This window comes from Ambystoma mexicanum, chromosome 9 (genome assembly GCF_040938575.1).
Source record: "Ambystoma mexicanum isolate Mex_15411 chromosome 9, UKY_AmexF1_1, whole genome shotgun sequence".
In the NCBI taxonomy this organism is placed as follows: Eukaryota; Metazoa; Chordata; class Amphibia; order Caudata; family Ambystomatidae; genus Ambystoma; species Ambystoma mexicanum.
In genome coordinates this window covers 82,663,723-82,682,570 of record NC_090931.1, presented here as the reverse complement: position 1 = coordinate 82,682,570, position 18,848 = coordinate 82,663,723, and the positions used below count along the sequence as shown (strand labels likewise).

Here is an 18,848-nt window from a genome sequence, read left to right as displayed (position 1 = left end):
AAAGGGAATGGGACATAGGAGTAGTAGAGAGAATCTTCACAAACCAACATTTCATTAAATATGACAATGCATAGCTATGAAACAGATGTACTCACGGGTCAGCCAACATCATTGGAAGTGCCTTTTCCTGAATCTTTGAAGGTCTGTTAAAACCCATAGCATAAACACCTTCCAGCAATTTCTCTTTTCTGCCAATGAAAATGGAACCATTATTTAGACAAAAGTAAACACCAGAGTAAATGGTTGAGTAGCAATTCAATTTTCACCTGCAAATGAAGTATATTAACTATCAAACACCAGAAACAGCTTCCATGGACTCCGGAAATGAAGACATTTTGAGCAGGAATTTGGCATTTCAAATCTCACCAATTTGAATGCATCAACGTCGTACCTCAATTGTCCCCATAGATATATGGTTCTGTGCAAATAAACTGCCCAATTTTCACAGTAGGTTTCTATGCTTCCAAAGGGCTGGATAGATTCTCTCGTTACCATTTATCATAGTTGTATGCAAACAGTCACTTTGCAGCACCTAACAAACGTCTAAAATGTTGAAAACCCTGGAACACCTCTAGACCTTTCGGTTAGAATGTCTTTCCTCGAGCTTAAGTTTAGAGTTCAAAAAAAGAAATTCACACCCAGGTTGCAGAGTTTGCCCATTTAGCAGAACAGCCAAGAGTCTTCTCTGAAGAAGTGGTGAAGAGGTAGAGTAATAAACAGGAATGTGCACTCTGTATGCATGCCAAAATATAGGCTTTATATTACTCATCAGAAATTAAAAGAATGTTGTGGTGACAGGCTTGTTAGGGATCCATGGAATAGGTTGCAACTTCCCCAGCAGTCACTGGAAAAGTTCTAAGCTGGAGTCTATAAAAACTGCATTTTGAACTTAAAAAAAAAAAAAAGAAAATGCTCCAAAGCAGACATATTGCATCATTTGAACATTTGGGTGGCCATTCAAATAGACATGGTCCCCACATTCGAACATTCGTTCTGGGCAAATGAGACGGATTCAGAACTGAAACCCGGACCCTCACTGGAGTAGGTGGTCGTATCTGGTCACGACTGCCTTGAGCTTCCGCACCAGCGTCTCAAGAAAGCCAGAAACATGTCTAGCGCATACCTCTTAACACTGGTTGCAATCTTAATAGTTAGTGGTTTTCAAACCAGCAGGAACAATGACAGCGTACTTGCATGCCTCACAAAAGCTTCAATCCTTCATCCAGCTTGAATCTTGAATATCTCGTGCATAGATGCGTGAATGGGAAAAATGCCATGTCTGGCAACAAACTGATTAACCATGCTCCATCAGCCTCCCTAAAGAGGAGAAACCTAAACAAATATCCGATTTATATTCCATGTTAGATTACCACACTCTGGATATATTAGACTATAACACCAGAGTGCATGGCCCTGCAGCAGGGACGGAGGCAGACAAAAGAAGCAGGGTATACAAACTCCTGTGTTGCCCCAGTGAACACCTCTTTATAACCATACAGTAGAGAGATTACAATCCAGCCCCACCAGAGAAACAAACTATGTAACCAGATAAACAGATGTCCAGATTCCAAATGCCCAAAAAAACGTTTACAGTTGTAAGATTCACCATAAACCACTTTACTTACCAGTTTTCTCCTCTAAAACAAATTGGATTGCCTCCATTTGCATAAACATATATATTTATTTTAATTTAAGTGCATATGGTTTTAATATGAAACCTTTACACGTTATTCTTAATATACAAATAAAATAAGAAAAAGCAAATAACGTTTCGAATAATCCACAATTTATATCATCTATAAGTTACGTTATGTTGATTTATACCATGCACCGATAACACCCAGGGGCAGTCTCCAGGCGCTCACGTGGCTCTGCAATAAAGAGGACGGGGTTGGTTAGTGAGGGAAGAATGATGGGATAGATGCAGAACCAGGAAAAACTGGAGTCTGTGTGCATTGGCCTGCAGATGGTAGGTTACGTGCACTGGCTTGTTGTATCCGTACGTGTAGGGTCCAATGCCCGGGATAGGTTTTTGTGTGGCCGTTTGTTGTGTTGGGGTGTGTCTGTGTATAGATTGGCAGGTGTGGTGCGCACTGGCTTGTCATGTCGGTATAGGTAATGTCCGGTGTCTGGGTTTGCTTGCTGTGTGTGTTGCTTGCGTGCAACGTGTTAGGGTATATGTTGGCTAGCCCAGTGAGTGTGTGTATAGTGTTTGGGTGGTGTGCTTGAGGAAGTAGAAACAGGGTGCTGGTTAGTGCTTTGGCTACTCACAAAGTTCTTCTAAGCGGCTAATCTACACAGTCCTAGCTGTTGTGACAAATTACTAATCTCCATAATTCTATTTAAGTGTGATGCATGATTAATCCTCGCAGTTTTACCTAAAAGTGACGCATGGTTAAACTTCACAATTCTATAAGTGTAATGCATGTGTACTGCGGGTCATCTCAGAATTCAGTAGTTTAAAAAAGGAGTGTACACCAGGCAAGAAGTACATTTATTCTGGGCTCAGGTACAGCTCGGAAAGTGAATGCCGAACAGAACTGCATGAAAATTGCTGTCAAAGAGAGGCCCCAAGAACCAAAGCTTTCATAATCGCACAAATTAATTACCATCAACACAGATTGCAACATTAGGATAGTCCTCCATGTGAAGCTGATTGGCAAAGCTGTATAATTCCCCTATAGAAGGGCATACATTATCTTCAAACGATTGGGTGCTGTAAATCTTACCATACAACCCTTGGCCCACTCTGACGTCAGAGTCCAGTCCACAATTCCCACATCATAGTGCCAAAACATTCATACATTTGAGTTGACCAGCATATCTTTATTCATCTGCCGCCGTACATCTCCATCCGTTTCTCATGGGAACACAATCGATCATGACACTACAAGAGCCTTGAACTGTTGACAAGTTACCAGCGTAATGTTGCATCTTAGGAACACTTTGGACCAATTCAAAGGATGAGATGTGCTAAGAGGGAATTTGAAACCGCCATGGAACACTTTGAAACGGCCAGAAAGCTAGTTTCATAAACTGATATGCCAAATTATAAAATGTTTGTGCATTCACTGCTTTCCCCTGAAACCATGAGCTTCTCTTCCTGACCTCCAAAGTATCAAAGGCTGCTAATCTCTTACATGATCCTGAGAACGTGTAGTTTGCAATGTGCAGTTAACCTTCTATGACTTCTTGGCAGATTAATAAAATGTGAATTCATTTCTAATGAAAGCAAGCTCCAATGCCTGTTTACAGTGCCTGGGTTTAATGCCAAGTCTTACATACTTACCTGCAATTCAAGCTATGCTTCCTATCGGTTATTTATCTAGAAAACAATTTGCTGGGGTCTGCTTAGTGCATAGGTAGGACTGTGCGGCTGTCAAAGCCCCACCTTGATTTAGTGGGCTAATCCTGCAGCTGATAAATGTGTGCCTTTTTACCATGCTGCATTTTTACATTATTCTGCCGCCTTTTTATTGATCCTGCAATATCTAATTCTCCCTCCCTGCCCCCCCCCCTCCCGATACCTACTCTGCTACTGTCTTTAGGGATCCATACTCTTTAGACTAGTCATATCAGCTCCATCCTCCTCCCAAATTTCCAATGGTGCCTTTATGATACAACTCAGACCATCCTTATCAAATGAAATCCAGTAGGCCTCAGCTTTTCCACCGAAGTGGGTTGTTGTCACCCAGTCAACTTCATTATCAATTTTCGCATCATTGGTTAGTTTGTTCCGGTTTACCATTTCCCCTGTCAACATTCAGGGGCAACATGGATTTTCACGTCTTTTTGTTAGTAGAGTCTCTAAAAAGATTTACCAATGCAGAAGGTGAACCGCATGAGGGCCAACACAGGGATAGTCACTAAATATTACAGAAATCCATGCAGGCACCCAGTTGTTTGGCTGCACCCCACTAACTTCACTTCATACTTTCGTGGAGTGCCTATATTTCACAGATAGCTGCTTTCAATGTTCCATTTGGGGCTTCTCCACAGGGCACTACCGTGCAGCAATTACTCCTGAACTTGGTGCACACTCCTCCTATAGCAGTAAGAAGGTCCAGTACAAACTTATTCTGAAAAGCCACTAAACTTAGTGCTCACAACTCGGCTTTGCTGCATTTAGGCCTTTTGGTGTTGAATGGCCAGTTGCAGAAACTCTTACCTTGTCAGCTGAAGCCACTTAAAATTGGCACCAGTTTGCAAACCTGCAAGCAGTAAAGAAGTGAAGAAAGTGGCAGCCTTGGAAAATAGTCCAAATTCATCAGGAATAGCGGCCATCTCTTCGGCACTCTTTTCGGACCTGTAACTATTAGGTCTTCTCTTCTTGCTCAGTAATGTTTGCTCCTTTCTTTGCTGCAACACCTTTTCCTTCAGCTCGATTGACCGCTCCTTTAGTGAAAGCTGCATTGCACTGCTGTTTCGGGGCAGCGGCAGGACAGGGCTGTGCAGTTGAACTATCGCACAAACCCCACCCAAATCAGGCAGAAGCTAGTCGTAGGGCTTCGATTCAAATGCCCAACACAGGTCTATAATGATCGTTGTCCCCTGCATCAGCGCCACACATCACCTTGGCACAGCCGGTGTTCGTTCCCAAATTGATGGACCCACTTGACCTGAAACAAAGGGAATTGTGTAAGGCTCTTGACGTTAACTGGTTGATTAGTTTCACTTATCCAAATCAATGCATGCACATATTTAATCCACACTGCCTTGCAGCTATTCATTTTTAACAAGTTTTGTTTGAATTCCACCAAACCTCCAGCACGACATTGCATTATTTCCCCTCCGACTGGCCACTGTACCATTATTCTCATTAATTGTCTTGTATGACACCAGACAATACTGTGCCCCTCTTTCTGCGCACTGCAGTCGTTTGTGTTCATTTATCATCTGCTCCCCCCTTTCAGAGCATTCTGTTAAGTATGCCATTATATTTTTTCTGTTTTTTGACATCCTGTCAATTTGTTATAATTCTGTACACATTCCCATTCATCTACCCACTGAACAGAGACTCGTTCCTTGGAAGATACCCTAGTTTTACACAGGGATAGGTGCATTAGGCATCCTGCTTCCTCACATGATACAGCCTGAGGCAGGAAAAGATTGGGTACGCTGATTATGTGCAGGATGAGGGAGCAGAGGTAACATATGCAGTTTGTTCTCGCTTTCCACACGCAACATTTCTTCGTACCAGATGTTTCCCGATGATATAACCTGCCCTTTTTCAGTGTAATGATTGAATTCTTCTTCATTTAACACTTGTCTTTTCACCTTCTTTACACCAGTATTTGAACGCATGACATGCATTACTTACCGTAATAGCATTTCTGATTATTGTATCTGCTTAGATTCACATTCTGTGCATATAGTTCGACATCTATTGGTAACCGCGGAGCACTGCATCTTGTCTTTCAGGGATCGAAAGGGGAGGTCAACATGGGCTTGCCTGTAAAACTATCCCCAACATGACGTACAGTGTACCCAAAATCCCTCACCTGTCAAAGTCCTTCTGATTGTATTTTTTCTGCTGTGAGGGAGCCTTTTGATTATCGTGAGTACAGAAAAATAGTAAGATGTCCATGTTCCTTCCATCCTAGCAGGGAGGAAGAGTGGGTGCATGTGAATCTAAGCAGATACAATCATCAGAAGTGCTATTACGGTAAGTAATGCATGTCTTCTGATGCTTGTTAATCTGCTTAGAATCACATGCTGTGCATAGACTAGCAAGCAGTACCCAGAGTTGGAGGTGGGATATGATAAGTAACAGTAGCGAAAAAGATGTCTTAGTACTGCTTCTCCCACCTGAGAGTCAGACCTAGAGTATCTAGGCAATAGTGTTTTGTAAAGGTGTGTACAGAACTCCAGGTTGCCGCTTTGCAAATGGACATGAGGGGAACATTGGCAATGAATGCTAGGGAAGCCCTAGTGCTCAGAGTAGTGTTCTCTAGGCTTGAAAAGCAGATCTCTTGGCAATAGTGTAGCAGAGTGTGATGCAATTGACAATCCACCTTGTGATGGCTGATTTAGAGACAGGATCCCTTTTTCTACCACTGAAACAGAAAACTGGTTTGTGTTCCTTAGTGGTTTAGTTCCTTCCAGGTAGTACATGACAGCCATGCACACATCCAGTGTGTGTAGGCTTCTTTCTGCCCCATTAGTGGAGTTCTGGAAGAAAGTTGGCCTTTCAATAGACTGGTTCACATGGAAATTAAGAAATACATTTGGGCACAAACCAAGAAACCAAGGGTGAGTGCGCAGAACCACTTATCGCTGAATTGTAACAAAAGGGTCTAGAATTGAAAGGGTCTATAGTTCACTGAATCTCCTTATTGAAGTGACTGCCACTAGGAAGGTGGTCTTCGAATTAAGAGCCTTGATACTCGCTTTATGCAAAGGCTCAAAAGGAGACCACATAAGTCTGGTTAATACGACATTTAGGTCCCATCCAGGAGCCGGGTTAGAAATGGGGGGGGGGGGTGAATCCTTTTAACCCCTCCATGAAAGCTTTAATAACTGGGATCTTCCACCACACCACCTTCTGTTGGGACGTGGTGTAGGCTGAGAATGCCGCTAAGTGAACCTTCAGGGAATAAAAAAACAGACCCGAGTCTAGTAAGTGAGCCAGGGATAACACAATAAGAGTAGGAGAGCAGTCAACAGGATGGATGTTCTTGGAATTGTACCAGATGACGAAGCGTTTCCATTCATTGCAGTAGCAATGTCTGGTGTTAGGCTTTCTTGCTTCCCCCAAGTATATCCATGCATCTGAGGAAGTTGGAGATGCCCGAACTCCATAACCTCAGGAGCCAGGCCGCTAAGTTGAGTCTCTGCGGGCATGGATGAAGTGTCCCCCCCCCCTTGTCCTGCGATAGCATGTTGAATGGGCAAGGTGGTTTCATTGGAGGCGAGAGACATCTCCCCAGGGTTGGCATGCCCACATCGGGACCACCAATATCATGGTGACTGGTTCCTGGTGCATCTTGTGCACAATCTGTTGAGTAGGGGAGTCGTGGGTGGAGGGGTGGCGGGGTGGCATTGGGGGGTAGGTGGGGGCACATAAACAAATTTCCCTGACCATGTTATCCAGAGACCGTTCCGCTTGGACCGGTTCAGAGGGTACCTGGAGGCGTAATCTGGGCATTGTGAGTTCTCCAGAGTTGCAAACAAGTCGATCTCATGGAAGTCCCATTCTGCGAAAATGTTGGAGACGGTGTCTTTGTGTAGGTGCCATTCGTACTCCATTGAAATAGGAAAGTATGCATCTTTCATGTCCAACGTTGCCATGCAATCCCCCTGCGTTAGTAGAGGAATTACGACTTGCAATGTTACCAATTGATACTTTTGTAGTTTGACAAATGTGTTTGCTGGGCGCAATTCTAGCACAGGGCGCATGGTGAGATCATTTTTGGGAACAAGGAAGTATACTAAATAAATACCCTTGTTTACCTGTAAAACGAGGACGACTTTGATTACGCCCTTTTCCTGCAGGATCGACCTCTTGCAGCAGGGTGTTCAGGTGTGCCGGTGTTAGGTGCCTGGATCTTGGAGGTCTGTATCGAAGTGGTCGGCTGAACATGATGCAATAACCGCGGGTGACTCTTCAGGACCCACTGGTCTGTGGTAATCCCCTCCCATGCATGCAGAAATGATGTATGTCCCCCGACCAGGGAGGCATGGGAGGGGACCCAGACTTGAAAATCATTTCTGACTAGAGGCCAGAGAACCTTTGGGGGTGGCGTTGCGGCCCCTTCCGCTCCCACAGCACTGCCCTCTGGGTGGATAAGGGTTTGTGTGGAGGCAGACCCCTGTCCTGAGGACCAATTGTTGCCCGAGCCATACAGGTTGTGTGGGGAACAGGAGTAGGACTGCCACGAAGAAGCGGCGAAAACTCTCCCCCCCCCCCCCCTCTGTTGTAAAGGTCTTTGAGTGATCTGATTCTAAAGCTTTAAAATCTTGTGTTCCTTCTTGGCCGTTTCCAGTGCCTCATTAATGAGCTTGCCAAATAAGTTTGAGTCTTCCACAGGTTTGTTGATCAACGACGCCTGTGTCTGGCTTGAAACCAGACTTTAACTAGGCGTGGTGTTTTAAAAGGGTACCCTAGGCTAAGATTCTCCCTGCCGTCTCAGCAGCAGCCAAAGTTTTCTTGAAGATGGAACAAGTTACTTACCTGTAACTGTTGTTCTCCAGCATGGGTCTGGGGATTCCCCGTCAGGCTGGGAATCCTCGGTAAAGAAAAAACCAGTATCAGTTTCGTTTCTGATCTGTCTTTCGTAGTAGTAACCAATCACTGGTCTCTGCGTCATACTGACCACAGCCAATGACTGCCCTCTACCTAAGCCCCTCCTCTGGCAGCCATCTTCAGATTTGGAAGCACGTGAAGTGGCAGTATGACCAAGTGAAGAGCCGCAGAGGGGTAGGCGGGAGGGTTCGCATGTGAATCCATGCCAGACCCATGCTGGAGAACAACAGTTACAGGTAAGTTACTTGTTCCTTCTCCAGCATGGGGTCTGGCATGGATTCACATGCTCATGAATAAATACATAGCAGTACACACATGCACAACCACGGGAGGTGGCAAGGCTCAACATTAAGCATTACATCAAACTCAACATTAAGCATCTTACCTCCTCACCAGGCTCACCTCAGGCGAACAGGTTGCGCAGCACTGCTTGGCCGACCCTGGACTCCTCCCTGGAATCCCGATCGACGCAGTAGAATTTCGTGAAGGTGTGCGTCGACCTCCACGTAGCAGCCCTACATATGTCCAGAAGGGGCACACTCGAAAGGAACACAGTGGTAGCTGCGATCGCTCTGGTGGAATGGGCTCTCGGACGGCCAGGCAGCGGTCGGTTTGCCAACCGATGACAGCACATGATACAGCCGGAGAGCCATCTGGAAATGGAAGCCTTCGAGAGGGCCTTCCCAAGATTGACAGGTCCAAAGTTCACAAAGAGTTGTGACGTCTTCCGAAAACACTTCGTGCGGTCCACGTAGAACTTCAGCGCTCTAGCCACATCCAGCGAGTGCAAAGTCCTCTCAGCCGGCGACGAAGGCGACGGGAAGAACACAGGCAACACCAAGGGTTCGTTGAGATGGAAGTCCGACGGTACCTTGGGCATGAAGGAGGGGTGCGTCCTGAGCACTACCCTCGTGTCGTGAAAAGTCAAGTACGGGGCCTTGCAGGAAAGGGCCTGGATCTCTCCCACCCGTCGTGCGGAGGTGATGGCCACAAGAAACGCTGTTTTCCACGACAGAAACTTCAACGGGCCGAGTGCAGAGGCTCGAACGGCGGTCCATGAGCTTGGTCAGCACCACGTTGAGCTCTCACGCCGGGGCCGGAGCCTTCACCGGCGGGAACGATCTGAACAGTCCCTTCATGAACTCTTTCACCAGACGATGAGACCACAAGGACGTCCGCCCCGTGGTTCTGGTGTATCGGGAGATCGCAGCAAGATGAATCTTGATGGACGCGTGTGCCAGACCAGCTTTGGCCAGCGTCAGCAGGTACGGCAGTACCTGAGGAGCCGTAATCCGTAGAGGGTTAATCTTCTGTGCGTGGCACCAGACAGAGAACCTCTTCCATTTGTGTCCGTAGCATTTAAGAGTCGAGGACGCCCTGGCCTTTGCAAGAACCTCTCTGCAGTCGGCCGGTATGTCGTATCCTCCAAACTCTAGCGCTGCAGGAGCCAGGCCTGCAAGTTCAGCGATTTCGGGTCGTGGTGGAGGATGGCGCCTCCTTCCCTGGAGAGTAGATCCGCGTCCACCGGCAGCTTGATTGGCGGGGACGCTGACAAGTCCAGAAGGTCCGGGAACCATATCTGCCTCAGCCACGCAGGTGCGACGAGGATCATCCTGCACCGTGACCTCTTGAGCTGTTTGACGAGCCAGATTAGCAGTGGCAAAGGAGGGAACGCGTAGAGGAACAGGCCCTCCCAGGGGAACGAGAAAGCATCGCCCATGCTCCTCGCCTGGGGAAACCTGCTGGCGAACCTCCGGCACTTGGAGTTCGTCGCCGTCGCGAACAGGTCGATCTGGGGTGTGCCCCACCGTCGGAAGAGGCGATCCACTAGATCCTGCCGTAGTCCCCACTCGTGGCACGAGCGCAGCTACCTGCTGAGTGAGTCGGCGATGGTGTTTTTTATCCCTGCCAGATGAAACGGCACCAGAAACATCCTTTGGGCGACGGCCCAATGCCACAGGTCCTGCGCCTCCTTGGACAGTGCTGGGGACCTGGTTCCGCCCCGTTTCCTGATGTAAAACATGGTGGTGGTGTTGTCGGTGAAGATCCTCACCACCTTGCCCTTGAGGGACGGACGGAAGGACCCGAGGGCCCAGAACACTGCACGGAGCTCCAGGACGTTGAAATGGAGGGACTTCTCCGTCGGGAGCCAAAGGCCTCTCGCGTGCAGATTTTCGGTGTGCGCTCCCCACCCTTCCAGGGAGGCATCCGTGGTCACCGTCTCCTGGTGGTCTGGGGTCTGGAAGTCCATGCCCGCCGTCAGATGCGCGCGGGTGCCCCACCACCGGACCGCTCGGCGGAAACTCTCGTCGAGTGTGATCCTCTCCTCGAAGCCGCCCGTCGTTTGGATCCAGCGCGCGTCCAGGAACTCCTGCAATGGGCGCATCCGGAGCCTGCACATGGGAACGAGGTAGATGCAAGAAGACATCATTCCGAGGAGGGACTTGATGGACCTCACCTTGGCCGCGTCGGAAACCAACATCCGCTGTACCTTGCCCAGGATGGACCTGGTCCTTTCCTCCGACGGGGAGGCCAGAAGGGACACTGTCGAGCTTCGTTCCCAGAAACAGTGCGTTTTGCGCGGGTACCAGGTGGGACTTGGCGTAGTTCACGGAGAATCCCAGGTCCGTGAGAAGTTGGACGGTCCTTGCCGTGTGCTCCACGGCGAGCTCCCTCGTCTTGGCTCGGATGAGCCAGTCGTCCAGGTAGGGGTAGACGTGGATCCCCTTGCGGCGCAGCTGCGCCGCCACCGGTGCAAGGCACTTGGTGAATACCCTGGGTGCCGACCGTAGTCCGAAGGGGAGGGCTTTGAACTGGTAGTGACGCCCTTGGACCACAAACCTGAGGAATTTTCGGTGCCCCTTTAGGATGAGAATATGGAAGTAGGCATCCTCCAAATCCAACGACGACAGGAAGTCTCCTTCCTCCAGCTGACCCAGGACGTGCTGGAGGGTGACCATCCGGAACTTCTGCGCCTTGATGAACTTGTTCAGACGTCGCAGGTTTAGGATGGGGCGCCATCCTCCCTTCTTCACGAGGAAGTATCTCGAGTAAACTCCGGAGCCCCGAAGCCTCTTTGGGACGAGTTCGATGGCGCCCTTCCTGAGCATCGCCCTTACCTCCAGGAGAAGCTGAGGGACGTGAAGCTCTTTCCTGGCCACGGGGGGACGCGCGGGTACCTTCCTTGAAACTCGAGCGCGTGGCCCCGGGCTAAGGCATCCAGCACCCAACGGTCGGTGGAGATGGACTCCCACACGCTGACGAAGCTCGCCAGCCGGCCTCCCACCGGCGTGCTTCGGTGGGGGCCCGACCCCACGGCCGGTTCAATCCTGTTTCGACGAGGCTTTGCCGCCTTGACCTCCTTGGCGACGACGGCGGGGTCCGTCAGACTTGCCTCGTCCTCTGTAGGCCTCCTGAGACGACAAGCGGCCCGCTTGACGGTAGGTGGAGAAACCGCCGCCGGAACCTTTGGAGGCGCCCTTGCCTCCGCTGCTCCGAAAGGGCGTCCGTCGTTGCTGCAGAACCCCCAGGGCCCGGGCCGTCTCAGTGTCCGCTTTACTGGTCTGAAGGGAATCGTCCACTGTTTTCCCAAACAGGTTGTTCCCATCGAACGGCATGTCCAGGACTCTGGTCTGTACGTCTTGACGGAAGTCCGTAGCCTTGAGCCATCCACGCCGCCTAAGGCACACGCCGTTGCCCAACTGGCGAAACCCAGTGTCGGCGATGTCCGTCGCAATCAAGATGGCGTGGTCCGACGCCACCTCACCTTCCTGTAGGATCTCCAGGGCATCCGCCCTCTTGTCGTCCGGTAGGAAGTCCAGCAGGGGAGCCAGTTTGTACCATAGCTCCCTGTCGTAGCGAGCCACGATAGCCAAGGCGTTGGCCGCTTTAATCGTCGTCGCTGCAGACGAGATCACCCTGCGTCCCATAGCGTCCAATTTCTTTCCCTCGCCGTCCGGTGGGGAAGTCAATGTGGAGGCCGCACCCCCCCCGCTTTCTTCCTGGCCGCCGCGGAGACGACGGAGTCCGGGGTAGGCTGCGCCCGGAGGCACAGGGGGGCCGCGTCCGGGACCCGGTACTTCTTCTCGTACCGGTCTCTTCTAGCTGGTGTCGTGGAAGGGTTCTTGAGGAGGGCGAGGCCCTCATCCCAAATGTCGTCCAGTAGAGGCACCGCGAGGACCGTCTTCCTCTTGGCCTTGCGCCGTTGATAAAGGAATACTTCCTTTTTCTTCTCCTCAGGGCAGAGTTGGAAAAGCTCGGATGCCCTGGCGATCATGGAGTGGAACGATCCAATCTCGTCGGGCGGAGAAGCCCTGGTGGGAGGTGATGACGGTAGATCCTCGTCGTATACCTCGTCGTCCGTATCCGTCGCTGCCGTGTCAGTCCCCGTATCATCCCCTCGGGTGGACGGGGAGGAGGGCTGGACGGGGTGCGACGGGTGAATCCTTTTCTTGGGCGGGGGAACACCAGAAGGTCCCGGTTCAGGATCCCCCGACGGGAGAGGTTCCTCCGTCGGCAAAGGCAGTCCCGTCCTTACCTCTGAGCATAAGGACTGTATAGCCAACAAAATGGCAACCGAGTTGTCTTGCGGCGCTGGCAGAGGGGAATCCGACGGGCGATCAGGGGCCCCGTCGGCACCCTCGACGATGTCGTCACCTGCGTCGGGATCCATCCCGACGGGCCGGTCTTCTTCCACGCCAAGGCCGTGGCTTAAGACCTCGATCAGCTCCTCCTCCGAGGTTGAAGCCGAATCTACGCCGACGCCCTGCCCCCCCTTTTTCTTCCCCGCCGGGGATTTCACGGGGGTCCTATCGATGGGCACAAAAGAGGACTCCCTCCGAGGTGGCAGGGAGACTGAGCCCCGAGGTCGCCACCACTGGTGTAGCCTCCACAGGCTGAGCCAGGGCCGCCGCGACACTTTCGATAGAGGGCTTGGCCGGATGGATTAAGGCCTTCACCACCTTAGGTGCGCTCACCGCCTTATCCTTGAGGGGGGGGGGGGGGGAACACTGCCTCGCTCCCCCTCCGATGGGGCCTTTGAGCTCGACCGGGGCCTCTCCAGGAGCTTCGCCGGGTGCTCGCCCTTCCTCTTACCTGACCCAGAGCGTTGGCTCGTGGCTGAAGGTGCCGGGGAGGGTGCGCCCTGCCTGGCGCCCGTAGAGCCCGACCGTTCGTCGCTCCCGGTGCCAGCGGACTCGCGGTGCTTGGCCTTGTGTTGGACCCCCGTCGCCGGGGCGTCCTCAAAGGTCTTAGAAGACCGCTCGGATTTCTTCCTCTTCTTCTCGCCTGACGGGCGGGCTCTTACCTTCCAGCCAGTTGGCGAGACGTTGATGGCGGTCCTTCATGGTCCGCTCCGACATATTGCCGCAAAACGCACAGTCCTTCTCCACGTGCGTCTTGTCCTCATGTAAGCTGTAGAGACAAAAGGAGTGTTCGTCCTCCTTAAAGACGTTCTGCAGCTGGCATCCAGGGCAGACCCTGAACAGCTTTCCGGGCGTCGAGCTTCCCTTCTCCTGGGCCATGTCCGGGGGCTTGAGAAACTTCTGGAGTCCTCCAAAAGCGTAGCTCGACGAAATCTTCACCCTTGAGGGGCGCAGACGAATCCGACACGGGTCCCCATTGATCGGATGGAGATTCGGTGGAGCTTGAGGCTCTTTTGACCGAAAAAACAAAGTTTTTGAGAAAAAACGTGAAAAAAATAGCACTAACGCTCGAGAGCAATAGCACGAGGATCCCAACACATGAACGTGCGGTAAAAATCTGAAGATGGCTGCCAGAGGCGGGGCTTAGGTAGAGGGCAGTCATTGGCTGTGGTCAGTATGACGCAGAGACCAGTGATTGGTTACTACTAGGAAAGACAGATCAGAAACGAAACTGATACTGGTTTTTTCTTTACCGAGGATTCCCAGCCTGACGACGGGGAATATTCATGAGCATGTGCATCCATGCCAGACCCCATGCTGGAGAAGTTGTGGTTTACCTGCTTTCCCGCTGAAAGCATTGAAAGCAGACGATTAACAAACTGGTTCAGGTACCTCTTGTAGGCCATCTTGCAGCAGGTTCCATTGGACGTCCGAATAGCTGGCTAACAGCGTGGTGTTGGCCATGCGGGTAGAATATGCTGCCGCAGTAGTGACTTTTCCCAAAAGCATACAACCTTTTACATTCTTTGTCCGGCATAGCCTCGCCCGTGGACAAGGGGACCCCTGCCTTTTTTCTTGTAATCATAACCACAAGAGAACGTGGGGTGCATAACCCCTAATATATAGAGGGTCAGAGGGGGAGGGGCGAAAATCATTCCACTCGAGGGTTCACAGCCCTACTCAGAGGGCTGTAACAAGGAAGGGGCGATGCGCCTTTTGATGGAATTGAGTAAAGGGATAGCCTGGCTGGCAGGAGGCTTCTCCTTTAACATGTCTTCCACAAAGTCTGAATCTAACACTGCATCTTGTGTGGCTATTTGGAAGTGTTCTGCAGCCTTCTTCAGAATGCCATTAAACGCCATCTGGTCATCGGCAGGTGCAGCCTGGCGTAGAGAGGGAGCATCCAACATATGGTATTAGGGTCCGGGGTATGGGTGGGTGACAGCCAGGGTGGGTCATCCCCCTGCTGGCCATCTCCCCCAATCTTGGGTCTGATCAGTGGTATCCACAAAGGGATCATCCTCCTGCAAGTAAGGATCAATGGGCTCCTCTTGATCTGTAAAGTCAAAAACCTCCTCATGAAGAGGGCAGGATGTCTTCTGAAATCTGGCCACTGTAGGATAAATGTCATCTTCCCTAGATCGCTTAGGGGTGAACCTCTCAGACAAGTCCACAAACTTAGCCAACCTGTCCATACACCCTTCAAATCTTTCTCTGGTCCATGTAGAAGAGCCAGATGAGTCCAGAGGGGGAAAAGGGCTCCTTACTGGTGATCAGCTAGCCTAGAACGCCGAGATTTATCAAGGAGGGTCTTAGATACTGACTGGGGGCCTTCAGAATAATCCTCCCGCCCTTCTGGGTGTTCAGACGTGTCTTTTAAACATGTCCGTCTTTCGACCTGTCTAAAAGTTTCCTTTTGTTTACTCACCGCCGAAACAGTCTTAGTAAGACTCTGGCTGATGTTAGGCGTTACCGGGAGGGGTTTAGGCTGTTTAGACGGTTGCGCTATAGATTGACACAACCGGAGCATTAAGCGTTGGTGCGCTCTTAGGAGTCTCGACAGCCTTGTGGGTTTTGGTGCTTGCGCCCTTACTTGTAGACGGCCCGAACGCATGCCGCTTATGCGGTTGCGGGTAGGGCTGCCGATCATGCGAATCGTTGGGTATCTTCAAGGAACTCAACGTACCCGCTGGCACTTTGGTCCGCGTCGACGGATCTGCTGAGGGGGCACCAGGGGTTGTGTGTTTAGTCTTACGGGAATCGTGCGTCTGTCGCCGGGGTGTACCTTCCCCATAGCAGGACTATTGTCGTGCCTGGTGGGGCCAGGGACAGACATGGAGCGCCAGCACTCTGATGTGAGGTCAATGGCAGCCGGATCGGAGCCATGGCTGTCGCCTCATCAGTCTAGGCGGCTGCTGCGGCAGGAGAGCTACCTTCGGCCTGCGACGTGGCATAGGCTGCCCACCATTTTACTCGACGCTCCTTGATTGTCTTGGACACAGGAGTAGGCAGTATTTACAGGACGCCTCGTCGTAATTGAGGGGGAAGACACTTATTGCACCACCAGTGCTAGTCTTTCCAGGGGTATTTTCCCTTACGGGAAGGGCAAAATTTAAATGGTGTCATGTCCATAGCTCAGGTGTGTGAAAGCGACGGCAAGACCAAAAGGGCAAAGAGACGGGAGAAGGAAAGACATTCTTGAAAAGAATAGAGACCCCCAGACCCCACTCTCCCTACCCTATAGGCCAGCCAGAAAGCCCGACCACACGGTCAGTAGTACCACCCGGACCACCAGCCGTAGAAGGTTATTCTTTGCTGTCTTTGTCGGCGGTAAGGAAGTAGTCGAAGAGGGGACTAATAAATAAACTACCAAAAGGTTGGAAATATACATTTTTCAAAAAGTAGGAGCTCTGCATAAGGCAATATAGGTGCATGCATTCTCCAGCAAGTAACAATCTTGTGTGGAGTGAGAACAACTCCAGGCAAATTAAGCAAAGAGTGCAAGTGGTAAGCAGTGCAACCAAGACTTATCAAGTGTTTGTATTAGCTTAGCCAAGCGCTCCTTTAGTAGACCATTCATTCACTCAGCCAAACTGCTTGCTTGTGGGCAGTTATTTCCTTAATCAAATCATTTGCAAAATGTGGACCATTGTCAAAGCCAATTTAGTCTGGGATCCCACACCTTGGAAACCCCTCACTCACTAAGAATCTTGCCGCTGAGCAAGCATCATTATTGGCACAGGGACCAGCCTCAAGACAACGTGAAAACAGGCACACCACAGTAAGCATGTATCGGTAAGCGGTACATCTGTCCTGCATATCGACAGTCTATATGCCAGTGCCCGAAGGGCCCCTCCGGTCGCGGGATGTTCCTGTTCCACTCTACAAGTGTGACCTGGCAAAAATATTTGACAAATTGCACAATTATGCACAAACTCTCACACATTTGTATAAATTTGGCACGAACCAGTCCTCACTTATCAGCACAGACACATGCTCTTCAATACGTGGGCGGGATAGTGAAGCTGCTCCAGGGCTACATTCAACAACTTTTTTGGCATCACCACTGATGCCGCCAAATTAAAATCGGTTGGCGAACGAGCACACTCTTTTCTTCCACACCTCATCATTTGGTGCTTCTCCCTGTAATTCGATTTGCACTATCAGGGTTCTCCCTGTAATTCGATTATTTGCACTATCAGGGTTGCGTTAAAGCTTTCTGGCAGTGACCCTTTTTCTTTGTTTTTTATCACTGCTCCAAGTGGTATTTGCTCTTCTTCACCAAGGAATAGCATACGTGTCCCTTCTAGGAGATAGTGCTTCTTTTGCTGCTTTGTCTGTCATTTCATTATCCAGTGAAATCATGTCCCCCTGTATGGGCCTTGCACTTTATTATTGCCAATTCTATTATCAACAGCAGCATTTCCAATCATTTACTCAAAGGTGCTGCATGTGCACTGGTGTGTCATCACTCCGCTTAAATCCTCTCCTCGAATGGAAAGGTGGGCAAGAATGTACATTGGACGTACGCAGAAGCCGAAAATATATGCACTGCTTCCCCGTCTGACATGTTTAGTGCCTCAATTAATGCCACCAATTCTTCCACTTGTGCAGAGTAGTGCTTTGGCAGTCGTGTTTGGGAGCAAACTAACTCATTCCCTATGCATTCTAGGTGTGTGCCCCGCTACTGCTGAACTAGAATGCCCTTGGCCCGAATATGGGTTTATACTTGAGCTCCCCTCAAAGATCATGGCCCCCACCCACCTCAATAATTTCTTCCTTTACCACAGGTTCCCCTCATTACGGTCCATACACAACATACAGTCGTGTGTAATCCCCCCCTCCTCTTGGTTCTTCAATGATTTCTGCTGGGTTTACTGTCCTACACCTCAACACTTCTATTGCAGGGTTTGTTAGTAGAATCTCATATCCTGATGCTCAGAGTGGTCAATGTTGATTTAGACTTCTAGTATTGAGAACAATGCATGTTCCACATACACAATTGCTGGGCATTCCATCATTGCTGTACATGCTTCCTCAATTGAGAATGCATCAAGTCCCTGCACACAAGGAAAGTGTCCATGCATCACTGGATCTAGTGATCCACTATCTAGGGGTGACGCCTGCTAAACCTCACAACTCTATCCAAGTGCGACGCATGGCTAATCTTCACCTGGACAGAGGGTGAACTCGTGAATTGAAAGCACAACAGTAAAAGCAAAGCACCTAGATTAGAGATATCTAGGGAGGGGGAAAGCCCAAGAATGGGACACAACAGTAAAATAAAACCAGCTAAAGGCTGGTACACAGCAGTGATAGGAATACCGTTTACTAGCTGGCTAATTTTGGTATGCTACGTTATGTAGGTAAGAGTGGCAGGCTGTTTTGGAATACAATGATTGATGTACTCCCACCCAGACCACACTTGATTAGAATTATAAAACCATGTAGCGTTCAAAATACATCATTGATACTAAAATAGTAATCAATTTTGTCTGTTTTCGCCCTCTAGTTAGATCATGTTAATTTGTAGGCTATGAACTAGGCAATGATAAATTCAGGAGCACCACTTACCTTGTATGATAGTTAGCAGCTGTTAAAACCAAGGATTTCAGAGAAAATAGCACTCCAAAACTGATTTGAATACAGCCTTTCAGAACCTACCACCAATTTCCCATAACCTGTTCAACAGGAATCAGCCAGAACCTGACAATCCAATAGCAAATGCCTACTATCATCTATCATAGTTCCATAGAGGTGGCAAAGTCTTGCTTCCCAATCAATGCCCTGCCATGCGCCCATATGCTTGAATGTAGGCAGGATAACTAAGTGCAGGTATATAATAAAGCGCTTCCCAGGCTCAGAGCAGAGCTTACCCAAATAGTGCAAGGTTGGTCCGGTCGAAAACCGTGTTGAATACTCGCGATATTTCTGCTTCTTATTTGATTTCAGAGTATTTG

The 18,848-nt window shown here is 49.8% G+C and overlaps 1 protein-coding gene across 4 annotated transcripts in view; it reads right to left on the bottom strand.

The window, feature by feature from the left end:
• Positions 1 to 18,848, bottom strand: part of DDX25 (DEAD-box helicase 25) — a 1,022,381-nt gene that overhangs the window by 760,921 nt on the left and 242,612 nt on the right. For all 4 annotated transcript variants that reach the window (XM_069617288.1, XM_069617290.1, XM_069617287.1 and 1 more), the window contains one exon: positions 96 to 188. In XM_069617288.1, the coding sequence (XP_069473389.1) occupies positions 96 to 188 (93 nt within the window). The remainder of the gene's footprint in view (positions 1 to 95; positions 189 to 18,848) is intronic.